At 42.5% G+C, this 25999-nt stretch overlaps 1 protein-coding gene across 2 annotated transcripts in view; it reads right to left on the reverse strand.

Moving 5' to 3' along the window:
• Nucleotides 1–25999, reverse strand: part of RHCG (Rh family C glycoprotein) — a 92907-nt gene that overhangs the window by 39857 nt on the left and 27051 nt on the right. Inside the window, exons 1-2 of one of the 2 annotated variants that reach the window (XM_066592801.1) lie at nucleotides 19038–19305; nucleotides 7343–7529 (exon numbers count right to left, since the gene is read on the reverse strand). In XM_066592801.1, the coding sequence (XP_066448898.1) occupies nucleotides 7343–7529; nucleotides 19038–19224 (374 nt within the window). In that variant the 5' untranslated portion in view covers nucleotides 19225–19305. Of the gene's footprint in view, nucleotides 1–7342; nucleotides 7530–19037; nucleotides 19306–25999 lie in introns of those variants that run through there. The other variant, XM_066592802.1, reaches the window with a different exon arrangement.

The raw sequence follows: 25999 nt of genomic DNA on the forward strand, positions 1-25999 counted from the left end.
GGAAATCAACTGCGTTTATTCACTCGCGGGGGAGAATCGTAGCAGGCTCTATTTGGTGCGGAAAATCGCATGGACGGCTTCCATTGCAGTCAATGGAAGTAGTTCTTCCCACGGCACTTCCGCAATGAGCACTGCAGAAGCATTGCAGGAATCCACATCATAGCCCAGCGCCAGCCCGTCATGCCCAGCACTGCGCATGCGCACTGGCTCACCGGCCAAGACACTCGTGGCGGATCCAGACAGGTGAGTATGGGTCTGATTCCACCGCGAGACTTCGACATGGCCATGGGCATGAGGCCATAATATATATATGAAATATATGCATAATACATGTTTAAAAACAGAGCTAACAATAGTCTAAAAATGGAAAGAGTTTAATTCGGGGCTTTATAAATGGAAAGTATAACTGCAGCAGCAGATTGCTACTTGCCTGAAATGATGCGAGACAGTTTTGATATAAAAACACCTCGCATTTGCAGGGAAAAAAAAAAAATACGCATGTTGACGATTGAGACATCGGGCCATGTGAAGCTAGCCTTATTGTACAAATCGGTATGGAAGTGACATTACCAAACATATGGGGGTGGGAAGGGGAATGTTTTTTAAACAAAGTGACAGTACGCAAAAAGTTTTTTCCTATTACTAATTTGTGGGGTTTTTTTGTGTTTTTTTTTACTATTTTTATCTTTAACATTTTTTATATTCGTGTAGGGGACTTGAACCTGTGAACCTATGACTGTTATGATAATACATTGAAGTACTTCAATACTGCAATGTATTATTGCTAATAAATAAAAAAAATTAAATAAATCTTGGTATTTGTATAGCGCCAACTTATTCCGCAGCGCTTTCAGGTAATTATTACTTATTACCCCCCACCAAGCTGGGTTCTCATTTTACCGACCTCGGAAGGATGGAAGGCTGAGTCAACCTTGAGCCGGCTACCTGACTCACGCGGGGATCGAACTTGCAAACCTTCAGGTCGTAGGCGAGAGCTTACACTCTGCGCCACACGAGGCTAATAATAGTGATCGTAGACCATGGCAGACCAGAACACCATTGTTTGGCATTAACATTGCCTGCGGCATTTAAGGGATTAACAGGGATCAGTGTTCTCACCAATCCCAACTGTTGCAGCAGGAGGCTGGCTGTCAGTCACAGCCAACTTTCACAGCAAGTGGCATGAGCTAAGTTTCTGAGCCCATGCCATCCAAGGGACACAGGCATATGTCCTGGGGAGGAAACTACTTCCCATCGAGGACCAAGGTTTACATCCTGGGAGAGGCAGGGGATAAGGGACTATTCACATGGATGCACTTCCATCCGTGTGCTGTCTGTGTATTTCACGGACAGCACAAGGCCTGAAGTAGGCTATAAACACACACGAGTGTCTGCATGAAAAATACACAATGGTTCACCATGATGAAAAATTGCAGTATGTTCTATTCTTGTCCATTGCCTGCAACTCACATATGCCCATGCGAATGGTCGCTAAGAGAGGACTATAAAAATATCTAAAGTCTTCCACTGTCCAAAAGGTAATGAACAAATGGAAGTTAAGACATAATCTTGAAGAAACAAGAAAAATCTCTGATATGGAGCCAACGGCATACCAAAAGATATATAGAATTTATTACAGAACAAAGAAATCTAGTGAATACCGGCTTAAGGGTAAATAAGGAATAGCGGTGAAGCCAGACCCCCTAACATCAATTTAGAGACCACAAAACTTTCACATCTCTAATCACTGTATTATTCACTCCTCTGCTCATCCTGTTGTGGTATTGTTTTAGGTGCAAATTAATCATATTATGTCTGTGCCTTGCCTAACTAGCCTGAGGAAGAACCCTGGGTAGGTTGGAAAGCTCACTATAACATCATGTATTTTTGTTAACCATTAAAAAGGCATCATATCTACAAGATTACTTGGTTTCTCTCTTACTGGGAACAATCATATTTTGCTTTATTGGCTAACGCGGTTCCAAACCTTTTTTGACATGAAAAAGAACACTGTATGGAGCTTTGCTTTTCCATCAAAACATCTTCAATGGAGCCTTTGATGCAAAATGTTACCATAGTTTAAAGCATAGTCTTAAACAGAGTTGGTTGTGCTATACTTTGTGGCAGTGAGAAAACTGAAAAATTCGGGGATATTTCTAAAAAGCAGTTAACCAAAATATAATTAGACATCCTTGAACTACTTAAAAAAATGAAAGATTGAGATTTTTGAATGGCCTTCACAGTTCCTAAATGACTAAAGAACAGAGATGTAACAATAAGGGGTGCAGAGGTAGTAGTAGTTGCACCCAAGCCAAAGTCTCCTTTACCATAAAGCAAGATGGATATATCACAAATGGCACATGGAGGCTGAGACCTGTTACAGATTCTGTATTGGGGCCTAGAAGCTATAAGTTCTGTATTGGAAGCCTTCCACAGCAGGTTCCTTTTGGTGAAAGCAATGTAAAAAGATAATGCAGATATGTCTGAAAGTTGAAAGAGTGCAATAGGACTTGCGGACATGAGGGCACAGCAAGGATCACGATAACTCAGGTTTTACTGTCCCAATATTGGAACAGAAATATAGAGGTAATCAGATTGTTCTAATACATGTAGTCCTGTATATTTATATATAGATATGAAACTCAAACTGAAAACACGACTTTGTGCCCTCGGGAACATGACTACGTGTCGCACTGCACCTCCAGTACAAGATAGGAATCAACATCATTAGGAGATAAAATTTTAATATGAATGGAACTGACTTTTGCTTCTGCTGTGGATGTAGAATTTACGTGACTTCAGAATAAGATATCGCCTGTAAATTCTGGGTTGCTGTGAACCTGAATACTTCTGTCTGCTATGCTTGAACCTATCATGAATGTCAAAGTTAAGGGACATTCCTCTTTTGCATAAGTGCTGCCTGAAGATATGCATGCTAAAGCAAATGCTAAATTCACTGTACTGTGCATCCTTTTGTTGTTGTCTGTTAATTCTTCTATGTTTTAACCTAGAATTATGCATTTCTGTGGTCTAATTGGCATGATTGTAGATCAATTGGCTCACTAAGGATATGTTCACACATAGTATATACACTGCATATTTTACATAAATTTGCGTATAGAAAATACATAACATTAAAAATACATAAAAATAAAGATGTAGATGGGAAACTGTTAATAAATTCAGGTTTTTAGAGTGTGAAAGGAAACCCATGCAAGCACCATGCAGATGGTGACCTAAGTCAGACTTGACCTAAGGATCCCAGTACTGCAAGGCAACAGCATTAACCACTGAGCCACCGTGCTGCTTCATGTACGCAGACAGCAGCTTGATCTGAAAAGTCACTTGAAGGTACATGTACAATTTAGACCTCATGTGCATGGGCAGTTTTGATTTATGGGAACCCGCGTGGGTGATCCGCAAATCAAGCCACCCATAGGGAGACATGGGCGCCCACAGACCATCTAAAAGCATGCAAATGTGCGGGAAGAGATCGCAGCATGCTCTTTTTTTCCTGCAAATCCCGCAGGGATGGCTTCCATTGAAGTCAATGGAAGCCGTCCAGTCAACTGCACACCTACAGCTGTCACTGTGGACGTGCCACGGATCCACGGGAAAGCAGGAGATTAAAAAAAAAAAAAAAAAAGGCACTGCTCATGCGCATCCGCCGTGCTAAAGAAAGAAGATCCGGCCACGCCGGAGGAGACCCGCGCTGGATATCACCCATTTGACAACGTACAGGATATCAGACGTCTGGAGGCCGCACCTGATAAAAGGGAAGGGAAAAGGGGCCCGCAGAACATGCAGACGGAGAGATCAGGTGTCCAGACCATCTTCAGGGAAGGTGAGAATCAACTCAAACAAGCAGCACACATACCACAAAGTACCAAGAGGGACTGGTGTAAATCACCCAGCCAGCTCACTTATTCCACACCTGTGGGAAGTGTGCTCCTCGTAGCCCATAGAACTACAGGTCCCAGAAGCAACGCATAACAATTTAACTAACTATACAATGAGTGCTTCTATTGGTGATGTGGTCAGATTTGGGCTCTATATTAATTATGGGAGCTGATCTGTGGTCTATATTAAATTTCATTCTTCGGGGCTAGTCTGGCGGTCATTGCAAAATCTGCAACAGGCTCCCCCCAGCAACCAGGTATCACTAATAATATATTGTTTTCTCTTGTGGCAGAGGGGCCTTTGGGCCCCATCAGTATCCAGGGCTTGGGTGTGACTGCTACTTCTGCACCCACTATAGCTATACCCTAGCCAAAGATGTCTCAGCAGCAAACACTGCAGTCTTCAGGAGAAATTGCCAGAACGGTCTGGGCTAAATGGAGAAGAACCATATAGTGTTACAAGATTACATATTTTATTCTGCCTGTATCCAATTTTTTTAAGATATGTTTAACTCTTTCATTAAGAATAAGGTGTTCTTTAATTGATTATACGGGTTACTGGGGACAATTTGCCTAATCTACCTAGGACACCAAATCATCTTGTTCCAGATCTGAGGTTATGGCAGGGAAAATTGATGTTCCGTTGTCTGCCTTGAACAATCAGGTTAGAGACAAGGCTACAGGAGCAATCTGAATCTGTCTCGAATATTGAAAGAGAAGTTTTAATTCTGAGATATTACAAGCTAGGTTGCCAAAAGGCAACCGCAATTCTGCTACATTTTAATCTGAAATTTTAACTATATAATAAAACATGTATTGCCTCATAATATATCCAATAGAAACCCAAAATCTAAATAAGATCTTGTATTTATAGATTGTGTTTATACAGAACATACCATATAACTAGCAGTTCATTCAGCAATGTCAAAATGTCACATATTATAGTGTAAAATGTTTATGTTTCTGTAAAACAAGCAAGTTTACACTAGAAATTCTTGTGAAAGTTATTGAGTAATCCAGGCGACCCCTGCAGACAGATTGCGCAATGCTGACATTGTGTAAAACCTGAGTTTCATTGTTTACAGTACTTAGTAAAATGTGTAACTAAACACTAAAAGGGATGGGTTTAGTTCTTGCGTAGACGACATTAGAAAGTAGTGAGAAATTCCTTAGCCATATAGCAAACTTTAAATTTTTTTTCCCCATATGGGAAACACCGCCCAGACATAATATTCATCCAAGAAACAAACTTCTCCCAGTCCTCCTCCTCCAGCTATTTTCATCCACAGTACTCCAGATTCTATGCAGCATCTGCTACCACAAAACATAGAGGAGTGCTGATTGCTGACGCTTTTTCACAATTCCCTGCCCCTACACATAAACCAAGTAGATGCAGATGATGAGGGACGGTTCTGTATAGTTTCAGGGAGACTATATAACCAACTGGTGGTATTTGTTAATGTATTTGTTATTCCCCTCAGAGAATCCACTATCTACTGTCCTACTTCTGAGCCACAAGCTCGCAGAATCAACAGCAGCCAAATTAATTTGGGCGGGAGACTTTAACCTTCTATTCTCCGCCAGACTAGGGGGAACAGCTTCAAATCCCGATAGGTTTTCCGCAGCCCAGAGAAGGCGATGGACAGATTCCTTGGCATCTCTATCAGTGACTGATTGCTGGAGAGAACTCCATGGCACCAAAAGAGGCTACACCTATTACTCCCCAACGGCCAACTTGTACTCCAGGTTAGACTAAATATTAATCTAGACTTCCCTTCTTTCAGTCCTAGCCAAGATCAGACATATCCTCTGCCCATGGTCAGATCATGACCTAGTACTAACCTCAATTATATTGACAGCAAACACCCAGCTAAGATCCAGATGGCGTCTATACAAATCCCTTCTGAGAGACTTCGTACTTCTTGCCCAAATTACAGAACAACTTAAAGACTATTTTGAAACAAACCCCAGGCCCGACTCTACCCCCATGTGGATCTGGCTGGCCTATAAAGTCTACATAGGGGTCACTTAATCAAAATAGCATCCAAAAGAAAAAGGGAAAAGGGCAAGCCCTCCTAGCTCTAGAAGGAAGGCTTTTCCTCCTGCAAACATTAAATCAGCAAAATCCCTCCTTAGCTATGATAAAGGCAATCAAGGATATTAAACTACAAATCAATATGCTCCTCTCACAGCAGGTGGAACCAGCCCCCTTTCTTACTATTCCCTTCTGCTGTGGAGAAGTACCTGATTTAAATATAACCTGTCCTTGAAGCCCTCACCAATGCTACCGATAATCCCCAACCCGCAATTCCCACCAAGTCTGGACCTAGCTTGCTTCGCATGGTGGAGATGCAATTGCATAACTACATTACGCCACTGCTACTATAAATCAAAATGTATCACCAAACAGCAATTTATGGCCACATTCAAGCTACCCACACAGGAATACCTTTGGAGAGAACAGGGGGCAGAGGTAGGGTTTGGACAAAATGGAACACCTGGAGGATCCAATCTTACCCCATTTGAAAACCTTTGTGCTAACGACCCCTCTCAGAGAGAAACGCTTAAAATAATATAATAGCTGAACCAACCTGTAGTCGGGGAAAAACTTTAGTTTATCAAAAGGTAGGAGGACGACCTAGGGGCGGAGTTGACGATGGAAAGATGGCAGCACTGCTGTTCGATGATTTCTAAAGGTAGCCACCAGGTTTCTCTTATGGAAACTTCGGTTTAAATTCTTCATAGAACATACTTAGTTCCACTGAGAATCCACCAGGCGTACCCATCTTCCTCCCAGCTTTGTTTTCAAGGGTGCTAGGAGGTTGGGAATATGCTACACACTTGGCGATCTTGCCCGGAAGTTGATAAGCTGTGGAAGCGAGCCCATAATTTGATAAATCAACTGTGACCAATAGGTGACCAATAGAATTTCCCCAATCATGCTCTACGAAAGCATCCACGCTATCAGAACGGACTCCCTACCCAATTTCCTAAATACATGGCAGCCCTGGATTGACTATTTAGATGTCCCGGGACTAACTTATAGCTTGTCCTCTACCTAACCACCCCACCAGAAACAAACTCTTGACATTTAGTATACAAACATTAGAGAATTGATATGGATCCTTGACGACCCCTTGTTATACTCCTTTTGTTACCCCTTCCCAGTATTGTATTTTTACGAATATGATGCTATAGTAAAATTTATAGTACTTCAAGTCAGTGATAATCAGCCCCCTGCATGGAGAATTAAGAATGTTGTACACCAGTATTACTTTGTGTAAATTTTCCATAAAAACCTTTGAAACTAAGAATATCAATTCAAGCTGTGCAGATGGAGGAAATGGTATATAACTTCAGTACTATGCAGTGAAAACTAGGTGTATAAACATAACAGAATGGATGTCATATTAAGATAAGATGCGCCCTTCTGGCCAGTTCACCTTGTTACGCTGACATGGATCTTGCCACCTTCAAATGTGTGGAGCCATCCCTGCATAAGAATAGCCCATTGTACTCCAAATGCCGCCAGTAAGAAGTTGAATGAAACACTGCCAAAGCCATATTTCTTCAGGAAGGTCATGAGGAAACCGAAGCCAACAAAGATCATGACATGGACATCCTGGAAACCTACAAAGAAAATAGAACAGAGTTATTATACTTCCTTCTCTACATATTGGTAGATTTTATCTAACAAAGGAGGATACTTTTACATAGCAGAAATCCTTCTGATGCAAGGCGTTCAGATATGTAAGAGGTTAATGTGAAGACAACACTAATCCGAAGGCCCCTATGAAGTCAAAACAGATCTGTGAGAGTTGTATTCTAAAGTTTGTTTAAGAGTGCGTTCATATATAGTAGAATAGGTGCAGATTTTCCATTGCAAAAAATTCACAGAAAAACATGCAAATTCTGCATCAAAATTTGCACCATTTTAACCTTTCAAATTAAAGGGCAGGATCTGCTGCAGATCCATGTATGCTCTGTAAGCATCAAGCTTCTTATACCACTATTGTCTGCAGAAAAAGGGAAATTATTGTGTATATACACTAATATTTTCTGTGACTATGTATTTAAAAAGGCAGACTACTCACATACCAGGTTACAAAAAATATTAATTTCAATCAGATTAAGGTCATTTTATATAGAATGCCATAGAGATTCACAAAAGGTGTTGCGCCCACTAGAAAATGCTCCTATTAATTGGTTTTATAGTCAGAACTTAATTGTAGCATTATATAGGCCGGGCTCACACAAACGTATCTGTATTGTGTATTAGGTGTTCGAAACACAGTGCATGAGCAACGTTATTGAGTATGTGCAGCATTTTTTTGCGGATGTTGCTAGGAGACATAACAAAATTGGAGAGAAAAAAAAAAGAAGCCTGTACAGTGTGCATAAAATATGCTGTACATGTGCAGGCTTATGCACATAAAAAAGCTGCAATTTTGATGTAGCGTATTACCATATGTTCGTGTGAGCTCGGCCAAAGGGACATCATTCTAAACTGATATTTTTCCTTCTGTTTCCACCAAGTGGAATTTCAAATTTGAGAAAAAGTAAATGCATTTGGAAAAAGATTTGTAAATTTCCTGCATGTTACGCAAACGTGCAAATGTACCTAAGCTACATATTACCTGCAAGGTTAACTGAAGGTGACAACGGAAGAAACTTAATGCTTTCTCACTCTAATTTCTGATAATAATCAAGCATTATTTGGGTTAAGCACAATATAAGTAGTTAGATGTTAAATCATTAAACCCAATTCAATTACACCTATGACCCTGTATAGAGAGGAACCGTTCAGTCACAGTTAAAAAGTGGCACAAAAGTCAAAGGAATGTAAAAGCAATGAAATCCAAGACACACAAAAATAAATTGCTTAAACATTATTATAAATTATTGAAATTAATGAAGTGGGCAAAGAAATTCTAGTAAGCATTGAAAAAACCCCACCACCAACTGCTTGTAGGGGTCCTCTGAGGACGTTAGAGGACTACACAGTGTATCCTTGTAGATCATGATAAGCTTTGTACTGCCATTTTATGTTATTCTGTGCCATCTCATTTCATGTTGATGTATACGTTATTTAACTTGCACTTTATTCCAGGTACAGTTCCTTTAAGGATTTATTCAGACAGGTATATGTGTATTGTGCCCAAGAAACTCAGGCACAATACTCATTGGACAGCACACGGACACCCATTCAATTTGCATGGACAGTACATTGTATGGGTGCTGGTGTATTATGTCGCCACCGGAAGTTAGGGGTAGCGACATAATACAGCAGTTTTGACATGGAGTAACGCCCCCAAGCTTGTGATTGTCTGGAAGACAGCGGCAAGTGTGGGAGCAGTGGCGGCGGCAGCCACCGCGGCCCACAGAAGCAGGAGGGGAGTCAGCAGCTGCAGCAAGTGGACAAAAGCCAGCGGCAGGAGGAGACGCGGCGGCAGAGATGGCGCCTGGAGAATAGGTGGCAGCAGGAGACCCAGCGGCAGCAGAAGAGCCCCAGGTCTGCAGCAGTGTTGGTATTAGTTTTTGCCTGGGCTGGAGGGTTACGGTAAGGCTTACTTTTCCTGTTAGACTTACATATAAAGTAAGGCTTACAGAAAAAAAAAAAACCTAACTCTAACCCTCTTGCCCAGGCAAATATCCATAAAGATTTCAGCCAATCGGGAGCTAGGGGTGTGACAGGGGTGTTCCTTCATGCAACCCCTGTCAAACCCCTAGTTTCCGGTGGCGTCAAGGTACACCAGTACCCACTGCATGTCCTATTCTCATTCGTGAAAACAGACTGGAATAAGACATGCAACAATTTTAACTGCTATTTTTCATTTATACGCCTCCCTAAGATTCTAATAAAAAGCAATCGAAAAGTCACATGCAGCTCAAGATGGTACATATAAAAACTACAACTCTTCCTGCAAAAAACAAGACCTCACAAAGCTCTGTTGCCAGAAAAATTAAAATGCTATGGGTCTTAGGGCATGAGCATATATCGGCTGGTGTTTTCACAGCCGGCAGATATACGCTTCTGTCTGAGCAGCCCCCCCCCCTTTTCCTCCCCCACACCAGCTTTCTACTTTTCTCCTCCCACCGGTTGTTTACAATGAGAATGGGTGGGATGGGGGTGGAGCTAAGCTCCCTTTCCCTCCCTGCCCGCATTCAGCTATGGGAGTGGGCGGGATAGAGTGGAGCTTAGCACCGACCCCTCCCATTGCAAACGCCAAAGTGGAGGAGAAAGGCAGAGAGCAGGTGAGGGGGAGGGAAGGGGGGGTGGGAACTGCCCAGATGGAAGCATATATCGGCCAGCCGTGAAAACGCCGGCCGATATACGCTCATGTAAATAAGCTCTTACAATGCAGCGATGTAGATTCAATTTTTTTTCCTTTAAAAATGTATTTTTATTGTTCTAATGTAGTAAAACACACAACAACAACACTATATAAACTTGATGTCACAGTAATTGTGCTAATCGAGATAAGAAAGCTCTGCTGGCTGTGGGGAGGGGACGGGAGGTCAGCTCCGCCCCTGTCCCACCCAATCGCATTGCAAACAGCCAGAGGGGAGGAGAGAGGAGGTGAGCTGGCAAGGAGAAAGGAAGGGGAAGACAACCCAAAAACAATGATGGACATTTTTACCATCTGCCAAACCCCCCCCCCCAGTGTAATAAAAGTTATACAACGCATTATATGTACCCCAGAGCAGTGATATTAAACTATACATCTCTGCCTAAAAACAACAAGCCCTCACATGGCTATGTCAACGAGTTACGGCTCTTGCAATGCGAAAAAAAAAAAAAAAAAAAAAAAAAAAAAAAAAAAAAAATCGCTTGATTCTTAAGGGCGCTTTCAGATGACCGTATATCGGCCGGATATTCACGCCAGCTGATATACAGTCTCTCTCTCTGCAGGGGCAGGGTGCTGGAAGAGCCGGGAGCAGTGCTCTGAGCTCCAGCCCCCTCTCTGCCTCCTCTCCACCCCCCTGCACCATTTTCAATCAGGAGAGGCAGGACGAGGGCGGAGCTAACTCCAACATTTAGCCCCGCCTCCTCTCATTGCAAATAGTGCAGAGGAGCGGAGAGGGGGTGGAGAGGAGGCAGAGAGGGGCCCAGGAGCTCAGAGCACTGCTACCGACTCTTCCAGCCTCCTCCCCCTGCAGAGAAAGATGCCGTATATCAGCCGGTGTGAATACCCAGCCGATATATGGTCGTCTGAATGCGCCCTTGGGCACAAAATAGGCTGGTCACTACGGTGTTAAAATGTGGTTTCCAACCATTAAAATCTAAATCAAGAGTGATAATTAGAAAATAAAACTTAGGGTTGTGTAAGAGTTAACCTTGGTGCAGGGCCAGATATTGGGGTGTGGCAGTGGTAGGCTTACGTTTTAGGTTATTGGCTTCAGGAGAGGGAGGATGTTGGTAGTTATTGGGATAGATTTATGAAAATTCTCTAAAGAGCAAGTATCCAACACCTTCGTTTAGTGAAACTTATCCACCCTCAAACCTGTTTTGCAGGTTGGAATTTTTATGTTCTATGGTTTGTGATTTAAACATATTTGCTGCTTATATTTCTTGCCATTGTGGAGGCTTCTTGTTCTGATCTCATTTTATTTGTTTGCTCATATTCGTTGTTTTGCCATGTAAGGGCTCAGTCAGACGAGTGTTGTTTTTAGGGTGAGCAAAAAAAAGAAAAGCTACTAAAAGAACCAATGAGTTCCTATAGAAGTGCTCACATGAGAGAATGTAGTAGCACAAAACTCCGCACACCTAACAAAGATAGAACAAGCACTATCTTTGCTGCGCTGTGCAGATGTTTCCATTGACTTCTATGGGAGCAGGAGTTTATGGAAACTTCTGCACTCGGAATAGATTCGCCACTGCTTACAGCAGGACATTTAAAAGATGCTGCCCAGAAGCACATTTTAAATGTCCCGCTGTAAACTCCTGTAAGTCCCCACGTGGATGAGGGGACTCCCCGAGGGTTCCACTATTTGCTGCGGGGACCAACAGGAGTTTACAGCAGGACATTTAAAATGTGCTTCTGGCAGCACCTTTTAAATGCCCTGCTGTAAGCTGTGGGGTATTCCTCCAACCCTGCTGCTGGTCAATTCCCAAAAGGATTTCCCTATAGCAGGGAGAGAGAGGGGGGAGAGGTTCCAGGGCTTTCCCCGATTTCTGTAGATGCAGACAGCGCTTTTTTGGCCCGTCTATCGGTGCGCAAAAAAAACGCTAGTTTGACCAAGGCCTCAAAGAGCAATTGATTAGAAAGTTAAATTTGAGAACTGTAGCCAAGGACTAGTACATTTTAGAGTTGCTTCACATTGTAAAATACGCTCACTCCTGCGCAACCTTTTACATAATTTATGAGGGTACTGTGTGTGCATGATCGTGAAAATACTGTGTGTATTTGCACAGGCAGTGCTGGTACATATGGGTGGGGGAATCACCCCGCCCTGATTTAAAGTGCTATTAAGCCAAAAGAAGGTGCCTGTGTGCATGCATTTGTACACCTCCTATTGACCTCAATGGAGCTCTTTGGTGCCTAAGTGTGCATAATATAGAGTAGGTCCTATTTTTTTTGTGCCTGCGAGAACTGTGTGCGCAAAAGAGAAGAAATGAGAATAAACCTATTGAAATCAATAGGTACTATTCTGAGGTTTTAGAAAACTCAATAAAATACATTTTTCACATAGGGGCCTACGTATGCAAAAATCACGCGTTTAAAAGAACGTGCGGTTATTAGAACCAATGGTTTCCTATGGGAACGTTCAGAAGTTTTTTGCGCATCTAAAATTCCTTCATCTGAACATTCCCATAGGAAACTTTTGGTTCTAATAGCCGCAAGTTTTTTACGCGTGTAGGTCCCCGTGTGAATGAGCCCTTAAGCTTAGTCTTTGGTCTCAGGGCTTATTCACAGTGTCGTATTTTCTGGCTGTTTGTGCGCCCGTTCAGACGGCCTGGGTCCGGCGCATATATGCTGAGCTAGGATTGCCGTCGGGCAGGGGAAGAGAGTTTAGCTTTGCTAAACTGCCTCCCCTTTTCTGCCCCCTCATCGGGCCTTGGCAAGGGAAAGGGGTGAGACGGTGCACGAGATAATGTGCCAAGCTCCCAACTCCTCTCCGCCCCTTGTTGGCACCCAGCCCTGCCCCACCCTCTCCCATTGCAAACAGCCAGCAAGAAAGCATAAAGGAAGAGGGGAGGGGTGGGAGTTTAGCAGACACGCTGCTAAACTCCCTCTCACCTCCCTTCTCCGGCAGCTACCATAGGCTCCCATAGGAGTCTATTGAAGCCGCCGACGTATTCTGGACAGGAAAATTGTTCCTGAACTATCTTTCCTAGCTGGCGTAAAAGCCACAGTAATACATACATCTGAACTGATGTATTGTAAAGCAATGCATCAGATGGGCAGCCTATATTGGTCGGGCGTGAAAGCGCAGCCAATATACGCTCGTGTGAATGAAGCCATACTCTGAAGACACTGTATTTCAGCGACCGAAACTGCCTATGCCAGTGTGAATGCGCCCAAATTGTATTTTCACACAGCGTAGATTAGTTACAGAAAGGTCTGCAACTGAAATCTGTTTCACTTCATCTGAATAGGGTTGCTTCTGGAGCATATGTATGGGTTTCTGTGCAGCGCCCTGTAGCGTGACCCAGACACCGCCGGCATGAGGATGCCCAATAACCAGGAAAACAGGTGCAGAGTTTGTCACAGGTGACACCACTGCTCCGGTACCCCCCAGTATGAACATTGGCAGGGAAAATAAATGAGCCACAGACAGTTCTAGAGTACCTCAGGTCCCTCGGAACGGTCAGGGCCTGGAACAACTTTACTCAACGTAACGTCAGCAGCATACAAGGCAAACTTTGAAGCAATGACAGTGCAGGCAAATGAATAGACTTGACCAGTAGTACCTCCACACGGTGATCCAGACTTCAGATCACCTGTGCATGACAGACAGAATGGGTGTACCTCTACACGGTGATCTAGACATCAGAAGGCTGCATAGGAAAATATAAGCGTAGATAGTACTTCTCCACTGGGCCTTGATTCGCACTTACTCACACAGTTTCTCTCGCTCTGCTCAGGTGGGACTCACTTTTTTCTCCTCACAAGCACATCCAAGATGGGAAACCTCTCCTCCTCTTCCATGTTTCACTACATAGGGGCTGAAGGTGTCCCCATGCAGCTGGACCTCCCAACTACCACTCCTGAAGACATGGCACTCCTTTTCCCACTCACATTTATCACAGCTCTCATACCACGTGACAGAATAGAATTGATACATTACAGACAGCTCACACTTTGCAGACATTAACCCATCACTTGCTGCAGCTGTACAATACACATAACAGAATGACAACACAGTTTTGCTCAGAGCATCTACATAAGACATACATGTATGACATTATGGAGGGGGCTAGGAAAGCATGTACTGAGCCACTACATCTGCAAACCTCATTCAGGTGACTGGGATCGTTGCATTATACATTAATATCACATGTAGCACATTTTTGTATTACAGCAAAATGGTGCCATTAAAAATGAATGTTTTCTTACAAAAAACAGGCCTCTATGCCCTTCTGACATACATATAGCTATATATGTCCTAACTGCAAATATCTTTGGCAGGCGAGCCTGCTCCATACAAGACTAAAGTCAGCTCCCTTTGACATCCAACATTTATCTGCAACAGTTGTGATCAGATATAACTCAGCGGCATTTAAAGGGTTATTAGCCGCAATCTGTAAATTCTGAAAGAGCCATTTAAAATGTCCTGAACAGCCCTGGCACATGAAGATAGTGTTGCCGCCTGGGTGTCACGACAGTCTGGGGCCTTCTGAAGACTCCCTAGGCTGCCATGAATGTTTTCCTATTAAAACATGCCAGTATCCTGTAACACAGTATAATGCAATACAATAGTATTGCATTATACTGTATAAGCGACCACACGATCACAAGTTCTAGTCCCTATGGGGAGCAATAACAAAAAAAAAAACTAAATAGAAAATGAGTAAACAACTAAAATTGACTTCTTACAAAAAATGACAATATTAAAAGTGTTTTTAAAAAACCTTTTCCCAGTTGTTGCATCTAAAAATAACAAAAAAAAAAAAAAAAAAAAGTAAAAATAAAGATCGCTGCATCTGTTAAGGTCCAGTGTATTAAACTAGTACAACTATTAATCCCGCATGATGGACATAAAAAAGAAAAAATGTAATGTTAAAATTGCGCTCTTTTGGTCACCCTGAAATCAAGAAAAAATTTGAATAGAAAGCGATTTTAAAAAGTCGTATTAACCCCAAAATGACACCATTAAAAACTACAGGTTGACCCCCCCCCCCCCCCCAAAAAAAGAACAAATCCTTACACAGCACTAACGATGGAAAATTCAGAAAGTGAGGAATGCCAGAACTGCAGAATGTGACCTGAACACAGCAACATCAATGATCCTTGATCATGAAAGAGTTAAGCTGCTACATCAGCAGAAAAATAGAAAAAAAAATATGCGTATACGGCTGTCAGAATGTGGAGATTGAAAAAAAAAATGGCTGCATCATGTAGAACCAAACTTTGTCACATTCTTAAGGGGTTAATGTTCTGGATGATTGGGGTGCATTAACCCGTAAGGACTGTTTTGCATTGACGTTGTTCACGTTGCTCAACTCTGTATTATTACAGATCTTTAATCCTGTCTGTTTCTGTCTTGTTAATATACCAACGAGGGTTTCCACTCCCTTACATGCTACTGGGCATGATGATGCACTTGGCATCACTCCATCCTGACAAATTAATGTGCTTCTAATATGCAAATATAAATAGGTCAGAACATTCAGGGTTTTTTTTAAATATTTGCAGAGATTATTAAAATAAGCTTAGAAGCTTGGCGTCAATGCATGTGCGCCCAGCATATAGGCAATATAAACGGGTGACATGAATGCACACCTTACCTGTTTATACATGAGGGAAGATTTTATATAGAGAATTTCAAACTTAAAAAAAAACCCTAGCTTAGTGAAATTTTAAATATATAAAAACAGATACCGTATATACTCGAGTATAAGCTGAGTTTTTCAGCACATTTTTTGGTGCTGAAAAAGCCCCCCTCAGCTTATACTCGAGTTAGGTAAAAAAATTAAAAATTAAAAAATAATGCAATACTTGCCTCCCAGCCGGCGACTGTGTCAACCAGCCTGATGGTCTCTTGAGCGATTCTCGTTCTGTCTAAATACACTGACATTGTGCAGTTTTCATGCATGAGTTGTTGATCGAGGAATTCTAGATTGCTAGAATTGAGCGATCAGCTGTTATCAGCTGAGCAGGTTGTTATCAGCCAGATGCGCTGATAAGATTTTCTGTGCCTGTGTCCTGCTGTAAAATTCACAGCGGGGCACAGCCTGTAAGCTCTGAAAATTCTACAATTGTTTTCTTATGCAAAGCAGCTGTATTGTTCGGCGAGAGATAGCGGCGGTGTCCTGCTGCGCCTGCATAGCTGCATAGTAGCTAATTAGCTACTATAAAGTATGCAAAGATGATTGCTCAAAAAGGTCACTCAAACTGTCATTTAAGCGACTTGAGCGATCATCTGTCAGTGTAAATTGGGTATCACATAAATTGGGTATCACATGAGACCTCTGTCTGCTACAGCAGGTCTTTACACAGGGACATAACTTCTGGCGCCATTTGGCTCACTCTTTTCTGGGTCTCTCTACAGCATCGGAGCCACACCAGCCCTCATTCACTGGGATCCTCCGGTCTAATTCCGTCAATGGGATCCCTACGATATCCCCAGCAGTGGAAAACAGCCTCGCATGCAGTACATACTATGCTGTCTTCTGTAGCTGGCCTCTGCTTTTTCTAATTTTCTCAACTGTAGCAACCCAATATGGTGCCCTTTGGTGCTTAATACAGTTAATTCTGTCAGCATCACTGATAATGGCACTATCCGTCTAACTCAGAGATGCAGGCCCGTCCCTAATACTCCCGGATCTTCTAGGCTGCTGGCATTCTAGCCGCGTCACAGCCCTCATCACTGAGGCGGTGGGACACAGTCTCCACCATAAGAGCAGCTTTCTAACACTCCATAGATGCTCAGAGTTCAGAGGAGAAGCAGGCAGTTTCTCCACTAACTTCTGTACACCTGTGTAGTTTCATATTGTTGTTAGCAGTTTAGTGGCTCATGACCCTTAGCAACACTAAAGGCCCCCTCCATGTTTTTCGGTTTTGCACGGCTTCTTTCACTTGTGATATCCATTCCAGTATCAGCTTTGACAGTATCAGCCATCATGTCCTTTCGCGGCCGGGTCTTTTGCCACTGATCTGTCCAAGCATTTATAGATTTTTCTAGCTGCTCTGTTCGCATTATATGGCCAAAATACGTGTGTCTGAGTCTGGCCATCTTGCCCTCCAGTAATATATCAGGTTTTATACGATTCAGTACTTCTCTGTTACTCCTGCTGTCCAGGGGTATATGCAGCAGCTTTTGCCAGCACCACAGCTCAACGCATCAATTCTCAAATTTATAGTACAGTGGTGCCTTGGCTTGTGAGTGCCTCAGCTTGCAAGGAATTGATGCCGTGTTTTGGGGAGGTCCAGAACGGATTAATGGCGTTTCAATTCCTTTTAATGGGGAAAATTGATTTGACATAAGAGTGTTTTGGATTAAGAGCTCCGTCATGGAACGAATTTAACTCTTAAGCAAAGGCACCACTGTATATATATTATACACACACTTTAAATTGGTACCAAACTAAGTGTTTATTGCTTAAAGTTTGTAATTGCCTAGTAATAAGAAATGTGAATGTATGTATGAATGAATGAATGAATGTAGAATTCATAATAAGATTCTTAGATACACTAATTTAGCTAGAGTATAGCAGACTATCCGAAAGCAGGTCACGTTGCTGCAATGCAGATCAGACATATACTATTGCTTGTGTAGCTTGGCACTTAGTTCATTAGCAGTTTGTCTGAGTTGTACCATAAGTTTCTATTGCAAAATAAGTTAAATCTGTTGTAGAAATTGGTCATGTCCATTCCGCAGACAGACAATCTAGTGTCTGCATCTAGCAATGTCAGTTGAGGAATGCTTGCCTGTGTTATATAATTGCATGTAATAGTGTATGACACCTGCTAAGTATATCCTAAGGCCATCCTTCATAAATGCACTGTGTTGCTTCGTAAAACAAAGCAATTACAGTCTTTGTTACATACATATTATATGCTTTTGTTACACACTAATTTCAGCTTTCAGTCAATGCTATTGATACGTTATATGTTACTACTTGTACTGCATGTTACAAGTGCCGGCCACTACACAGTCGTTGGAGCAGTGGATTCTACTCTGGCCCTCGTGTACTTACAGTGCTGTCAGCGGGCGCACAATCAGCTGATCGGCTGGGGTCTGGAGCAGAGAAACTGGCCGATCAACTATTGAAGACCAATCAAGATCAGGTAAGGGTAAACTCATCAGTAGTATTTTTTTTCTGGAAAACCTCTTTAATCCATAACAAGGAGCTTGCAAGAATACTAAGATCTCATGAGAAGGTATCTTATTCTCGGTTTGTCTTCCTCACATGCAAAAGCAAAAGGATGAAACAAGACACAAATTTAATATAAGAAAAAAAACTTTTTGACAGAGGGGGTGATCAATGAGTGGAACAGGTTGCAATGGGAGGTGGCGAGTTCTCCTTCAATGGAAGTGTTCAAACAAAGGCTGGAGAAATATCTATCTGGGATGATTTAGTGAATCCTGCACTGAGCAGGGGGTTGGACCCGATGACCTTGGAGGTCCCTTCCAACTCTACCATTCTATAAGTTTGCAGTATTAGGCTACGGCTACACAGGGACTTTGGTTGCAATAGTCGAGTAGAAGTGCAAGTCGCAGTTAGCCATGGCCATGGCCATAACATCCCAGTTGCAAAACTGAAACCATCAAGATTATTTTTTGGTTTTTTTTTGTGACTGCAACATTGTGGCAACTTGCAACTCCATTGAATTCAATGGGAATGTGAAGTTGCAGTGCTACACAGTAATCTTTAGTTGCATGACCCCTGCATGCCACAAAGTTGTTGTGTAGCTCTAGTCTTATTCTACATTTCCTCAGATCTAAACCAAGCCACATAAATGTACTTACTTGAGTACCTGTAGTAAAAATCATTTTCATTGTCACTGGAGATGGCATTCATTTGCATGTATTCTTTCCAGTGGGGGTCAGCTTGAAAATCATAACGTACAAAGACTCCAAACAAAACTATCATAGCAATCTCAAACAAGAAGCAGATGAGTGGCAGTTTCCATCGCATGCAGGTATCGTACATCATCTTGGAGTTTGGGTAATAAAATGTCCTATTAGAAATTTGTGAAATCACATGACGCCTCTCAGTTTTTGTAAAGAACCCATCTTTTTATATAGTGTACACCTATGGGTGGAACCGCTTTAAGTCTTGTCGTAATCGCAGTTACACACCTTATTGTGAATAGGGAGGAGAATACAAATGCATAATAGATACAACATACAGACGTTTCACAGGTCATTTAGGTAGAATAAGGGAGTTGACTTACATTTTATGCAAGGATGCAAAAAGATAATCATAATTTGACTTGAAGTATGTGTAAAGCTGCCAAGACGTCAGCAATGTTTGTGCAACCAGATTTGTTGCAGATTTTAATACAGCTATATGAACCCTAGGTTAAAAGCTTTACCATGTAAAAGGTATATTTTTTATAGTATACTTTTTTTTTTTTTTTACAAAATACCCTAGAAGTTGTCATTTTGATACACAACTTGGCATGCAGTTACATCTCAGGCAGATATGCAAATAGAGTTGCGGTGGGATTAGATGAAGGGTCTTGTCACCTGAGACCCTAAAAGTGGTTCCACCCATAGCCTATAAAAAGGCTCTCAGATGCTACTTGTGTTTAGTAGCCTTCATTTTACACTTGTGTAGAGCTTGTTGACCACTGGAAATGCATCTATGATGCAATTGAAGAGCTTTTGCCAATTTAAGAGTTTGAGAGGGGGCACATTATTGGAATGCAAGAAGCTGGATGGTCATATCGACGAGTTGTCCACCACATGGGTAGTTCTGACCAAACTGTTAGGACCAGTGGGCACACACAAAGCGGCCAGGCTCAAGACGCCCTCGACAAACCACCAGTAGAGAGGATCATCTGAGCGTCTAACAAGTACGAGCAGCTCCAACTGTTTCATTGTCCACCAAACAGAGACAAGTGGCAATATCATTACAACCCTGTGTCTGTCAGAAGCATTTTCAACCACTTGCCTGAAGCACATTTGTCTCACTGCATCCATTACATGTACGGACATTGACATCCATCTACTGTTGCCTCCGTTTGCATTGGTGTCGTGAACGACAAAACTGGACTGTTAGAGTGGAACCGGATTGTCTTCAGCAACAAATGCAATTTTAGTTTTTGGTGATTGTCTCAACCCTGCCTTTGCTGTGGAGCGGCACACTGCCCTTACTACTGGTGGGATGGTCTGGGGGGCCATCACATAAGCAGTCAGTCCCCCCTAGTAGTGGTATGAGGCACAATGACAGCTCAGCGATATGTTCAGGACATCCTGCAGCCACACATGCTTCCTCTCATGGCAGCTTCCAAGTGGCATTTTCCAGCAGTATAATGCTTCGCCACACACAAGGATGTCACAGGAATGCCTCCATAATATTGACACACTTCCATGGGACCATCTGGGATGCAAACTTCGATAGCCTACGACTTTACAAGATCAAGTGGCTCAGTTAGAGCAAACATGGGCCAATATGCCACAGGATACCGTATGGAACCTGTATGCCTCCATGCCCACCCATATGACATCTTGTATCCAAGCTAGAAGCAACCTTACAGGGTACTAGAATCTCCATGCCCACCTGTATCACATCTTATATCCAAGCTAGAGGCGGTACAACAGGGTACTAGAGCCTCCATGCCCACCCGCATGACATCTTGTATCCAAGCTACAGGCGGTACAACAGGGTACTAGAGCCTCCATGCGCACCTGTATCCCATCTTACATCCAAGCTACAGGCGGTACAACAGGGTGCTAGAGCCTCCATGCGCACCTGTATCCCATCTTACATCCAAGCTAGAGGCAGTACAACAAGGTACTAGAGCCTCCATGCCCACCTGTATCACATCTTGTATCCAAGCTAGAGTTGGTACAACAGGGTACTAGAGCGTCCATGCCCACCTGTATTCCATCTTACATCCAAGCTAGAGGCGGCACAATATGGTACTAGAGCCTCTGTACCCCCTGTATCACATCTTGTATCCATGCTAGAGGCGGTAAAACAGGGTACTAGAGCCTCCCTTCAAGTGTAAGTAATAACTTACTTGTATCCATCTCACAATCACATATAGAAAGGTTTATTTGATTCCGACAACTTCTAGGTGCCTAATTTTTTTTACAAGGAGTGTACATGGGCAGAGCTAATATATATTCTGCTTGTTTTATGCGAAAGTTTAAGAAGAACTTTGAAAATTATTTACAGGAAGATTAAGAGATATTCAAGGGGGTTTACAGATTTACTGGCAATCAGGTGATCACTTTAAGCCTAGCTATTACAGCCAGGAGTGATCCATTTAGATTTAGAGGAATTACAAATGCTTTCTTAATATATTAATTTTTGGAGCATGTTAAAGGGGTATTTTAAGTTTTTAAAATTAATGACCTATACTTAGGATAATCTGTCAATATCAGATTTAGGCCAGGTTCACACAAACTGGTTGGATTCTGCATACTAGCGGCCCACAGCGGGTTCTGGCTGTGAGCCTAGCCGATCACTCTGCATACCAGATTTTACTGTATTGCGGATGTGAGACCCCCCTTAGGTTGAAAATACACGTGCGCTAGCAATATCAGGCTGTGAAAATCTGAGCATTTTTTCAGAGATTTCCCCATGATTTTGATGCATTGTGTCCAACGTGTTTTTGGGTTAAACACGCAACTTGCTTCAGATTTACTTACATTTTTCACAGTAGCAAAATTCTAGAAAAAAGCATCATACTCACATACAAATTGCATGGTATGCGAGTGCGGTGGATTCTTTTGCGCTCCCATAGAAAATAACGGGTGATGTTTTTAGAAGAAAAAAAATTGCTCAAGTGTAAATCTTATAATAAAAAAAAAAAGATCATTTAGTGATATCTACCGTATATCTGAACATATTTACCCTGACAAAAGTTAAGGAAGGACACATTTGTATGATGAGGTTAAAGGAGGTCAAATAAACTGAGGCTATGGTGCAACTTATTGATGATGACTTGGAGAGTAAAGCGGATGATACTGGTTTAAAACTGTACTTGTTTCTGAACCAGCAGGTAATACGTTTCAAGGTGCACAATCCTCTTTATCAAACATTTGAAGTATATGCTGATAATCATAATATATACAGCATTTATTTGTGTTGCCGATGGGTGTCGGCTGTAAGAAACAGTCAGCACCCGCATTGTATGGAGCGGGATCGACTCCCCATCCCCCTCCATAAAACCCCAAACGCTCAGGAAGTAACTGTACGTCTGGTTTTATTAAAGGGTTAAACATGGTACATCTATGTAGCTCCCTGCATTGAGTTCCTACCCTTAGGGGTGCTCTGCCCATTTTTCTTTGCCTCACACAGCTGTATGATGACATTATGATTACTAGTTAAAGGGGTTTTGTCATTAGAAAAAAAAAATTTTTAGACTTACCTGTTCTCCCCTGTCAGTCTTCTTACTGCATCTTCTCCTCGCCAATCTTCTCCTGTCTCCTGTAGCCCACCAGGTCACCTCACCTCCAGCTGGCCGAAACCTCTTCTTCCGGTGACGAACTGTCCATCTTGACAGTCTCCTTCCTGCTGGTCAATGTATGGCCTAGCAGGGAATGCTATTTCAGAGACTGCGCATGTGCACTGTCTCCCTGCAATAGTATATGAACTCTCGCGGAGAGACAGTCCACATGTGCAGTCTCAGCAATAGATCAGCATTCCTTGCTGAGCAGTGAACGCTACGTCACTAGTGATGTAACCTACACTGAACTGCAGGAAGAAGACTGTAGAGAAAGAACACTCCATAACAAGAAGAGGAGGATCTGGCCGACATGCTGTGAAGAAGTGACCCGGGGGACTGGAGAAGATCAGAGATGTCAAGATCCGGTAAGAAGAATGGATAAGTATTGATTTTTTCTTCTAATGACAAAATCCCTTTAGAGGAATAGCATAATAATTGCTAATATAGTTATAGATTACAGTAGGGGCACATTATCCCATAATTAAGTCAATTGGACAGGCGTGTAGTACTCAGGATAGAGTAGTAAGTAATAAATAACATGGGGTTCTGAGTACAAACAGATTCGCACTCAGATGTAAACATTTAAGAGGCTGCGGCACTCACCAAGCACTGTGGACCCTTCAATCAGGTAATCTGCAAGGATTCTGAGAGGCAGACCTCCACAGATCAGATATTGATGGCTTATCCTGAGGATAGGCAATCAATTTTAAAAGCCTAGATAACCCATTTAAACTTGTATTTCTTTCATTTTAGGAGAGTTTACTTCTGCTAGTCTAGTCTAGAATCTGTACTTTGTGTTTTTACTATATATGGAGACAGCCATTATAAAAGCACATTTATTTGACTGCCCAGAAGCCAGTATAGGCTGTTAGTCGCTATGGGACTTTATTGAGCCCACACAGAACAAGCATAGTACCTGTCCAAAAGGAAGTTAAATGGGTTGCCTCTGGAAAGACTTTGATGGCTTATCGCAAGGAAAGCAACCAGAGGGGTCTCAATGGCAGAATACTCACTAATTGGAAATTGACGTCTTATCTGTTATGTCTAACCAGAATGTATTGGTTACATCCTAAAAGGACAAATACACACACAGTTTAAATGTGGATAACACAAAATAAGAGAGATGGGGAAACTAACCCTAAACACTAAGATATGAAAAAATCAACCCTTTGTGGATCTTTGGTAACACACATAATACTGGTTAACAGGGTTACATTGTATAAAAAAAGACATTGGATCTGTATTAGTTATACTCTTATTAAAAGCCTCCTCAATAATCTGCATGATTTTCTCGCAGATATCCCATTTTGGTTCCCCTCTCTAAGGAACACAGATCTGCCTGCCAGTTGTCTGTCAATTTATCTCGTGTGTGTCCCTATCTAGGACCACTGGCGCATCACTCTTGTCCACCGGTTTATAAATGACTGACAACTCCGGGTGCATGCTCCCGTGCTCAGGGGGTGGGCGCCTAGGTAGCAGGTGCCGTTCCGCATCACGTCCCCGTTGCCATGACACCTGGCCACGCTCTCCATCTCTGCCTGTCCAGCAGACCCTGGTTCTTCCAGCACCCCTGATTAGGTCCTGCTGCTGTCAGATTCCCCGCCCCAATCAGCTGCTGGGGTGGGAGTTCTGACAGCATTTAAACTGCTCAGTTTCCTCAGACCCTTGCCAGTGTATGTTTGGTCTCCAGCTACACCCGCATACCTTTGGATTGATGCCCTGTTTGACTTGCATGCTTTGGACCCTACTTTGCCTCCATCTGACCCCTTGTACCGTGTTTTCCTGACACGGATTGCCTGACCTGCTTGTGTTTGTTTCCCTGCATTTGTCTGTTAGTCTGATCCCCTCCCCCAGCATTCATCTGTTAGTCTGTCTCCCTACCCCAGGGGGGCAAGTGGGCAGAGGCGTAACTTGAAGCTCCTGGGCCCCAGTGCAAAACCTGTAAACAGGGCCCCCATCTATAATGCTTTATTCATAGTACTGGGATCCCTATATGGAGAAGAGATGCCTTGTGGGCCCCCTAAGGCTCCTGGGCCTGGGTGCAACCGCATCCCCTACATCCTCTATAGTTACTCCCCTGCAAGTGGGTATGGACAGGGGTTGTGGGTAGTTTAAGGGACCTCCAGTTACCCAGACCCCAGCTTTCTGACAATACCAACATATTTCTGGCACAGCCAGAGGAAACATTTGTGTACCATAAATCACATTTTTATACAGAATTGTGTGATTTGCATGAGTTATATCAACATATTTGAATACTTGATCTAAATACTTTGAATTACTTTGCCCAATCCCCTCCCCTCTAGCTCAGATTTCAGACCTCACAGACTTACAAGTGATGGCTCTGACAACTCACGTCTCAGCAGATCTAACTAAACTACACATTTGAATAGGAGCAATTTTAGAAGATGGTGCATTGATTCTTTTACCCACTTGGCAGTCCAACACTACAATCCACAAACGACACATCCTCCAAAATTCACTAAGCAGAGAGGCCACTCTTGTACTTGTTTGGGGGTCCATTTGACAAGGCACTCACTAAACTTGAAAGTTGTTTTCCCAGGTTAGAGATCCTATTAAGTTTCTATAAATCCCTTATCAGATGATTGTATGGAAAGATGTTCCCTTAAAAAGCTCATACTTCCCTTTTTTTTAGAAAGTCTTTCGATGCCTCATTTCCTGACAACCAAATCAAAAAGCTTTAACCAACGCTTTTAAATGTATTAGGGTGCAAGAAAACTCAAAGTTGTTCTATAACTAGTATACGAACCCTACACAAACCCATATAACCTACCCTTCGGTACCAGATATACGTATAATAAGTGCCTGTATCTTGGTTGCATCTCCAGTAGATAGGTCAGCACTGCCCATTGATAAAACCATTTTGGAATAAAGCCCATTAGGTGTCCTCCTATATTTGCCAAATCACAGGTAGTTTACCGTCATGAACTTTGTTGCTCAACCCTCCCATTAGATATTTATAACAAGACTACCAATAAGCTCCTAGCCTTCCTTATGGATGGGACTAAGTTAAGGAAACTCCCCCCCCCCCCCTCCGGAGAACCCCTCGATGGCCCATGATAGGAGGTTGGGCTAAGTAAGGTAAATCAGCTATACCAGTGACGGAACGACAGCTATTGCATCTCACTCATTCTCACTTTCTACAAATTTCGCACTACAACTAAATATCTGTCCTTGACCTTAGAGTCTTGACCAAAAATACCTAAGACACTGCAACTCATTCCAATGCTAGTATACCTCTAGGCATTCTCTTAGTCCATAAAGATGTGCCTTCACTGAAAATCT

The sequence above is a fragment of the Eleutherodactylus coqui genome, chromosome 2, assembly GCF_035609145.1.
Source record: "Eleutherodactylus coqui strain aEleCoq1 chromosome 2, aEleCoq1.hap1, whole genome shotgun sequence".
NCBI classification, from domain to species: Eukaryota; Metazoa; Chordata; class Amphibia; order Anura; family Eleutherodactylidae; genus Eleutherodactylus; species Eleutherodactylus coqui.